The sequence below is a fragment of the Rhea americana genome, unplaced genomic scaffold (genome assembly GCF_003343005.1).
Source record: "Rhea americana isolate MKP2758 unplaced genomic scaffold, rheAme1 scaffold_102, whole genome shotgun sequence".
Lineage (NCBI taxonomy): Eukaryota > Metazoa > Chordata > Aves > Rheiformes > Rheidae > Rhea > Rhea americana.
This window is the reverse complement of record NW_028185062.1, coordinates 1,574,477-1,583,428: the sequence shown is the minus strand read 5'-3', so window position 1 is coordinate 1,583,428 and position 8,952 is coordinate 1,574,477. Positions and strand designations below refer to the sequence as shown.

The following is an 8,952-nucleotide window of genomic DNA, read 5'->3' as shown; positions in this document are numbered from 1 at the left end:
GCCAAGCAGAGCGGGCCGCTCTGCCGCGGGCCACGAGGCCCAGCTGTTTGTCTGGGTTTTTTTCTTTTTAACCTAGACGTGTGGGCTGGGGCCTTCTCCCAGCCCCTGGAAGCAGGGGGAGGCCAGGTGCTGGGAGAGCGCGATGGCCGCAGCAGCTGGAGGAGCTGCGGGCAGTTAAGGACGAGCACGTGGAGAAACTCGGGCAGGCTGGGGAGCGACCGGGGCCGAGACACCGGCGCCTTTCCGGGCTGGCGCACGCTCAGACCGCCCCAGAGCAGGACTCGCGTTTTACAGCTTGAGCGCTGGGTGACAGCCTTGGTGGTGGTGGCGGCCTTAACAGCAMGTCCACCGAGCTGGTGATTCGCGGGAACGTGCCACAGCGCTCRGGGCCGCCTTGTTTTTCTCTACAGCAGCCGAGCTCCCTTCACTGCCCCGTCTGCCCTAGGCTGCGGAAGACAAAGTGGGCGGTTGGAGACCGTCAGCCACCGAAGGACGAAACGTTGCCCCAAAGCTGCTCGCTGCTGCACTGGCCCCTCCCAGGCAAGCTGCAGTGCACCGACCCGCGGTTCCCTGCGCCACAGGCTTCGCCGAGGTTTCCTTCCACGGCACGCGCGGTACCTAGCCGGGAACGCCTACGCAGGAGGCCAGGCCGGGTGGCAGTAGCGCCCTGGCCCGTGCTCCCTGGTTCGCATCGTCTGCAGCAGCGCTCCCGTGCCTGGCCTCTGCGGGACCATCACGGAGGGCCAAGGCCACCGCTCTGGGGCAACACCACRCCCTTGGGGGCAAGGGCGTCCCTGAAGCCGTAACTGGGGGAAAGCGGCGTGTGGGCTGTGGCCAGCCGGCGGCTCTGGCTGCAGGGGGCTGCTGCGCTCAGCCAGGGAGATCGGCTGCGTCTACGGGGTTTAACATGGCAGGAAAGCYCTTCCTCGCGGCGCCCTGGCTGCCTGTCACGTACGGTGCTGGGGGTGACTCAGAGACAAAGCACGTCCTGGAAGGGAGCGCTGACGGGCAGGACAGTGCTTCTGGCTTTAGCATCAATCACTGTTTTGATGCCAATRATAATTAAAGTGAAGAAATGTATGAAACTATGATTAGAAATTACGCACCAGCCTAGAACAAGCAGAAACACGCAGCCTCCTGCTGCCTTCAGCACGGAGCGCTACTGTACCTATTCCTTCAACGGTGCCTGTTCCTAGTGGCCACAGCCCAAGAAAACCAGCTCCCAGAGTCGCCATTACCAGCTTTACAGAGAGGAAAGCGCAGCATGGAGGGGATTCTTGCTTTCATGTTGAATTAAGTGCCCTTCCCTCTCTCAGGTTTGGTATGTCCCCTTCGAGAAGTCCACACCTGGACTGCAAGCAAGGGGAGCACCTCGGTACAGCACCTTCCCTGGGCTGCAGCCGTAGCAGCCCACAGCGTGGAGGACCCACAGTCCGGGCTGACCACTGAACACATGCCCCAGGTGCTGGCCAGGGCAACCAGGGAACCTGCACAAGCCACTGCTAACGCTCCCCCGCGTGAGCTGAGCCCCCAAGGCCACTCTGGTTACTTACCAAGAACAGGGCTTCCCCAAAGCTCAAATGCAACAACATCTCTTTTCCAACATCGACAAAAGGCGACAGGGGACAAGAGTTCCACATCCCTCTGTTATAAACTTAGGAAGAAGAAAATGCTGCTAATTCCCTACATGGTGAGAACTCTGCTGAACACAGCAGACCGATAATCTGCCCTGCTAAGTGGCTTCCCGGCCGCCTTTCTGTGCCACCTCTCCACTCAAGACAGAGCTGGACTTATAAAGCTTTTAAGTTACCCAGGCACTCTTGACACTAACAGTAAACAGGCCCTTAGGTTGCTCTTCCTTTTTAGTTCTGGCCTGGGCTGGGTTTCTCTGTCTGAAACATTTGACACCAGCTTGGGTATTACAGAGTGAAGAACAGCAACATGGAGTTTGTTCCCCTACTTACAGGCTGGACTTGTGCATGCAGGTCCCGGAAGGGTCCCCCACGGGCTGCTGCTTAACACTGTCCTGATGCAGGCCCTCAGCATGGCTTTCCAGGYTCAGCTCCTGAAGGGTCACATTAAGCTTATATGCCCTTGGTTAGCAGAACGAGTGAACTGCCTCCTTACCAGCATTCCTAAAGAAACCAGATCCTAAGGAAGCAAGAAYATCATTGCTGCACAAACAGTTTTTAGCACAGAACTGCCACATGCGACAACCCAGAGAGCAGGAACCTCACACAGACAGCTCACGAGAGTGTTCAGAAGGACCGGACTCGCACGTCCTGCCAGGCACCATCTCCTCTGCTCACTCGAGATCCAGGGAACCTGGACTCAACTAGGCTGATCACACTCCAGCTAGGAGGCGGTTACCACACTGGCAGAGCTGAATCTCCGGCTGCTCCCCGGAATAGTTATAGCTAGGGAGAAAAATTTCACTCAGTCCAGTCCAAATTAGAGCAGACAGGCTCCAGCTGCCCCAACGTTCGCTTGATCTGCCTCATCCCACATTGCAGTAGAGMAGTCAAACAAGACTTTGGTCAGGATGGGATGACTGGGGCAGTACAAGCAGAGCCAGGGAAGATTTGGTGCCTGCTTCCTTCCCCATCTGCAGCCAAGCAGCTCTTTCCTCCTACCAYATTTTGTCCCTTTGGCATACAGATCAAGCCAAAAAATCAAGGCAGAATGAAGAGCCTTTCTGCCCCAATCTTTCCACTGAATTTTCAAACCCCATGACTGCAGAGGTATCTCCTCATCTACTGATTCCTCATTTGCTCCTTCTGATTTTTTCCTGCCCTCCATTTCTTCTCTCCGCTCTCTTTCACCCCATTCACCCCATGCAATCTTCTTTTTTTTGCTCCTCCTTTCTCCTCTTCTCCTCTCCTCTGCCTCCAGACGTATACCCCTTCTCACTGGCCTTCCTTTATAAAGAGGTTTCCCATCTTTTCCTTGTCCCTGTGGCCTCGCCTCTGGCACAGGGAGAGGAGAAGGCTCAGGCTGGTTGTTCTCAGGCGATAAACTCCGACAACTTGTACAGGATAGCAATTTTCACAGCTCTCTGCTAGCTTGTTTTCAGTTCACTACTCAGATGATTTGGTAATACTGATAGGAGATACAGACAAGTCTTCACACAGGTAAGGTCTTGGTTTTCTAAAAACAAGCCCACATCTTATATTAACCTCTCCAGGAGAGGAGTTTGTCTTATTATGGGTCTATAATTACCAAGCTTACCAGTGCATGGTATAAATAATTTTCTTTATTGGCAAGTTTCAACTATGTGCTCAGCCTATACAAGACACAATGATGCAGAAAGTTCTTGTCCCAGATAAAGGATAAACATGGGAAAAATGGGAGCTAAAGGGAGGGGATCATAAAAGTCACATTTTTCAACTATTACATTCCATTTTGTAGATGTTACAAACAGGTCTGAGGCTTAAGGAAGAATCTGAGTAAGACAGCAATAACCTGGAGACAAGATGGCTGCAGCTCTTGTGTTCTCCTGATCCCATCTGATTCTTAGGGCATTCCCTGCTCCAGGTCTGATCACGGAAAACAAGGATCCAGAATAACATGTTGCTGTAAGGCTCACTCGCATGCATTTAGAGACCAGCACCTAGCTGGTTGTTGCAAGCGTTCTTCGGAGACGTTTTGCCTTCTCAATGACAGAAACTACAGAATCCAGAGAGTGCTTGGGAATGGCCTTTGCTGAGGTAGTTTGTCGACCAGGTAAGCCTAAACACCAAATGATTAGCATGACAAAACATCTTCCTCTTTCTCCAGGTTCCTGACTCTTCSGAAGAATTTCTATAGATTTATCAGAAAATTCTCTGCAGTAACCTAGCAAGGTTGAACTTGTCCTAAATCTTCAGAATCCCAAGGGAGGACAAATGGAGGTGAAGAAGGGTCAAACCAGTATGACAGGACACAGCCAATTCTGCCCTAAGGGGCATGATCCACCAGGAAGTGTAATATTGTTATTTCAGTGGTTACCTGAACAGTACCAGGGAAGACCCCAGTAAAAGAGTCAATTTGGAGTTGACATCTGAATGCAATTTTTTAAAAACAGGTTTCATTAAGAAATATATATTCATCATTAGTGCTTCAAAAGCAAAGAGAGCATGGTGCAACCCAGCTGGGAAAAGAAAGGAAAGAGAAACATGTACACTACAAACTTACAAATATTTTTCACTGTATCCACATCAGAATGAAATGTCAGAGCTTACTCCCTGCGTTGTGGACTGCCACAGCYTGGCGGGACTAAGAGGGAGATCTTACTCTAGGTCATCCTAAATGCTGATTACGCTGCTCTTAAGGGCTGTCTCTGCCACAGTTCATGGGAAAAGATGATTTGAAGCCAAGGAGGTCAGAATTAGTGTTCACATTTCTAGACAGCTGGAATACCAATCTTCTTTCTGAAGCCTGATCAGCTAAGAAGGATAAAATACAAGCTTGTTTTTCCTATCAACAACAAAGCTAACAGATCTGCCATAAAATTATCACGTCTTTAATTTCTAGGACAGCAGATTTTAGTTCATATCCCCATGAACAGAAACKTGTTTGCAACAAAGGACAAAAATCTTGTTTTGTGCATGCAAATCATTAGTTTATCCTACCACCATGATAGCTCCTGGCTAGCAATGTCCTCAAAGAATCATCCGTTCTGCTCACCCTGCCTACCAATAATCCCTAAAGGATTGCCTTTACCATGTTTTGTACAGCTTGCACTAAACAAAGATAATAATAATACTAACGATAATACTAATTGTTCTAGCCAGGTCACGCTCACTCTCACACTTTGATCACACCACACCTTTCCAGCTGTTTTTAGAACAGATTGCAAGGAGAAGGGAAAAACTACTTCTGCAGCTCTTACACTATTTCTGAGCAGCCAAAGCAGYGGGGTGACTTAAGGCGCTCAGCACTGGGCTGAGGGCCAGGAACATCTCTGCTATGAGCCACTTCTGTAGCCTCATCTTCTCCTTCTTTACAACAGAGATTTAGAAGTCACCTATTTCTCATCAATGGCAAGCAATGAGATAAGAATTAGTTAATATCCTCACAGTGGCTGGGAAATACAAAATGTCAGCTGTTACGGTAGCTTCCCAAAGGGCAGAAGTTTTAATATAAACTCAGTCTATCTGAAATACTACATGAGGAAAAAAGGAACCCCAGCAGACCTTAGTACAAGCTTGAGCGTAAAAGTTGTCAAATAGTTTGAATTTATTCCTTGACTGGAACCTCTTACAGCAGATAGAAAAAATACATTTTCTTCTTTATTTAGCAAATGCCAATTTCCTTTCCACTCTATTGTTTCTAATTGGGCAGAAATCGCCCCAATTTACTTGTGTCTACATAGCAGCACCACTGCCAGCACAGCCCTGGGAATGCCCCTTGCCTATTGATTGATGTTGCTGCAATGCCAGTAGAGGAAGTGTCCAAAAAGGATTAGGGACAGAGAACTACTTAGCAGCATCAAAAGTCTAAATTAAGATCATTTCTCTGCCAGGTAATGATTAACGAAAGGTGTCCTTTTACAGTCTACAATACAAGCACTGTAACAAAAGGGAGATGGAAGTCTACATTTACCTACTGGGATTTTAATGACAAGCAGATGCTTTGGAAAAGCAGTAATAGCTGTTTTAACAACTCCTGGCTGGTTAACTGCATTCAAATTTAAACGTGGCTACCACTGAATTTCACTTCCTCTTTGATCCCCTTTGAATCAGTAAAGAAAACAGGAGGACTGTCAGTCTTCAGATACAGTTTGCTACCCCAAAATAGTACACTGCTTCCAGGAGAGCTGAAAAAATGACACTAGAGGTAAGAAAAAGAGAATGACTACAACTCAGCGCTACTATTCCAGGATCCCACCTCTTACAAGGAACATACTAGATGCTTCAGAAGAAGACGCAGGAACTACCCAACCAAGCAGAAAGCAACCTGGCCAGAAGGGAAGTTTCTCCTGAGTTACCAGTTAGCTGCTGGCTTATATTCCAAAGCAAGAAGGCTCATGTTCAGTTTATTATTTCACTTCATTGCTTCAAATACATAGTTCAGTGTTTAAATGCTATGGGTTATTGGCCCAATGATGCCCTGTGGTAACGAATTTCAGTGCTAACTGGRTTGATGCAAAGGTATTTTGTCTTTGATCAGTTTTGATGTAATTTGCCCAGCTGCCACTTCTGCTAACTTATCCTTGTAGCTCTACTAGTTCCAGAACAGAACTCAAWCAGCTAAGGAAGAAGTTGAGGTTATTGCAGGCTTAGCTGAGAAGTGCATGTAAGAATCACTTTCCCAAGCTCCASGCAAGCCTAAGTACCCAGGCTCTTGGTTCTGAGCTCCACGCTGAAAATAGTGCACACTCACTTCTACACAAGGAAGAAAGATTTTCAAAGGACAGAAGGGCAACCTAAAGGAGAGGAAAGGAAACAACTCCCCAAATCCCACAGAAGCTACTCAGCTGTGGCAGCAAAGAGCCTCTCTCAAGTCTATATTGTCTGGACTATTCACTTCTTCCTCAGAAATGCACCTTTGAAATGCAAGGCTTTTCACTATTCCACTAGGAACACCGGCTGAGCAAGTCTGCCTCGCCAGCCGACACGTGTCTGGGCCTCTGGCAGGATGTGCAGCAGCCCAACTCGGCTCCCACTGGAAGTAAAGGGAATTCTGCCCGTATTTCAGTGGAAACAGGATTTGCCCAAATATTGATATGTAGTAGGGAAACTAGACAGCTCCAGGACACAACCCTAAGTGATCAGGATCAGCACTCTAAACTGAGACAGAGCYCACTGTAACGGGAAGCACAGGGCCAGCTTTGCTACCTGGAGTTAAAGGGTAACATTAAAGAGATGCACTTACGAAATAAGAGGATATAACAGAAGGTGATTTCAGTCCAACAAACTCGCTGTCTTTCATTCCCRAGCTCTAATCAGTCCATATTACAGAAATATAAAAGCCTTAAACAAGAATACTCCCAATGCTTTTCTCTGGGTTACAAACACATGAAAGAATGGGGAGATGCTGTAACAGCAGAGACAAGCCTGGCAGATCCTCCAGRTGGGGGTGAGATCCAGCACTGTAGGATTTGATTCAGTTTAGAGTAGCCACTAGTATGTATAGTATAACCTATGGAAACTGTCCCATCAGATTTTAAAACACAAACACAGCAGAATGTCATCATAAATAAGCAAAGTCTGTGTTAAAAAATTCTAAGTACACAGCATTTTCTCCAGTTCTGACACCTTTTTAATAGAAATCACTTGTTTAGGAAACAAATAGCACTTTTGTAATTTTTTACAATGTTTCTTACCTTGATCTTATTTTAAGTAACACTAGGAAGACCTCAATATCTTTTATTTTCCTTTTTAATTTAAAAAAGTTGTTTTTTCCCCCAGATACAAAGATTTTGCCCTTGCATAAAAAAACAGTGCCCAAAACGATGACACAAGGACTCACAAAGACTCACTGTATCTCACTGACACTATTACTTCTAATCTATACCATGCAAGGTCCCATCTACCTCTTTAATTAGACTGTCAGCCTGAAAAACAGCTTTTCTATTCCTTATTTAGTTCTTGTTACCAAAAGAAAGAGAAAGGAAGTGAAAGAAAAGGACATTTCTCTGTTCAGTTCACACATCTGGGTCATGTGCTACTTTGTTCAGGATACGCTTGTTGTTTATAAATATAGAAAAGGATTGGAACCTCATTTTCAAGTAATCAATGCACATTTTCTCTTGGGACACCTCCATCCAAGACTCCAAGCTGACCACTCTGGCCCTCTATTTTCCCACTCCCAACATAGGCTTTCTGTAYGAGTGTGAGGACCCAAACCAAATCTGCAATGCATTTTTTTTTGTCTAATGTGAAGAAATAGGATTAACCCAAAGCTGTTGGGACAGTAGATCCTCAGCCTGCACATGTGCTGGTTACTCAGTGAAAAGTCCATCTCTATTCCTTTTATACATCTCCTGTCTAAACAATAGTAAATACTGCTTATTTGATAGACTTGTCCCTTCTGGGCACTGGGATTCGATAATTTATATTTCTGGTTTTTTGGTTTAATAGTACTGAGAGTTTAGAAACAGGAAAAGCCCACAGGCTCTTTGGACTTGTTTATTTTTTTTCCCCTAGCTAAACAAACTGTTCTGCAAATAAGGATTTGAAACCTGCTCTCCTCCCTCATCCCTGCTCCTCACCCCAAACAAAAATAAAACAAACCTATAGTGGCTGTGGAGGCTGCTGCAGGCACACACTGGTGTAAAATATAGAGAGAGTAAATATATTATTTCACTTGGCATGGTGCTGGCAAAGAACCCCCAGCTGGCACTATTCATGTAACATGATCCAAACTTTGCATGTACACACAGAATAAGAAGGATCAATTGGCAAACTCCGGTGCCGCCTGGCACAAGCATCTTCACGCTCTCTCTGGAACCAAAGAACTAAAGAATTCTGCACTTTCCAGAAGAAATCCGGTTTTGCTTTTCTAGAGTTTCGTTATTTTGCTCCTCCTCCTCGCCGCCACCACCCTTGGCTCCTTCTTACTTCACTGTGTTATTTAGTCTCATCGCCCTTGTTACAGTTCGCCATGCAGCTCTGGGTAGGGGAGGGGGCTAAGGTGGAGGTGGCAGCATTAGTATTGTTAGTGGAGTCCATGCCATTGGAGATGGCTACTGAATTGACCTCAGAGTTTATGGGTTTTGAAAGGTCGATGCCTTGGATGAGGCGGATCAGTTGTTTTACCTTCTCCAAGGAGCTGTGCATCTCCTTCTGTTTTGCAAGGATGGTATTCTTCATTTCCATGCATTTCTGCAGCAAATCAGAAAAGCAATAGTAAGTTCAAGCTTTATCCTCAGATGAATGAAAGAAGGTAAGAGAAGGAATACGATTATCACAGATATAAATGTAAGCACTGAGAAAAGACTGCAGCTGTAATTTCACTTTCCAGCCCAGA

The 8,952-nt window shown here is 46.4% G+C and overlaps 1 protein-coding gene across 3 annotated transcripts in view; it reads right to left on the bottom strand.

The window, feature by feature from the left end:
* Positions 1-3,235: 3,235 nt before the first annotated feature.
* The window catches only part of PHF21A (PHD finger protein 21A), a 138,618-nt gene continuing 132,901 nt past the window's right edge, over positions 3,236-8,952 (bottom strand). For all 3 annotated transcript variants that reach the window (XM_085306368.1, XM_085306350.1, XM_085306358.1), the window contains exon 18: positions 3,236-8,807. In XM_085306368.1, the coding sequence (XP_085162494.1) occupies positions 8,553-8,807 (255 nt within the window). In that variant the 3' untranslated portion in view covers positions 3,236-8,552. The remainder of the gene's footprint in view (positions 8,808-8,952) is intronic.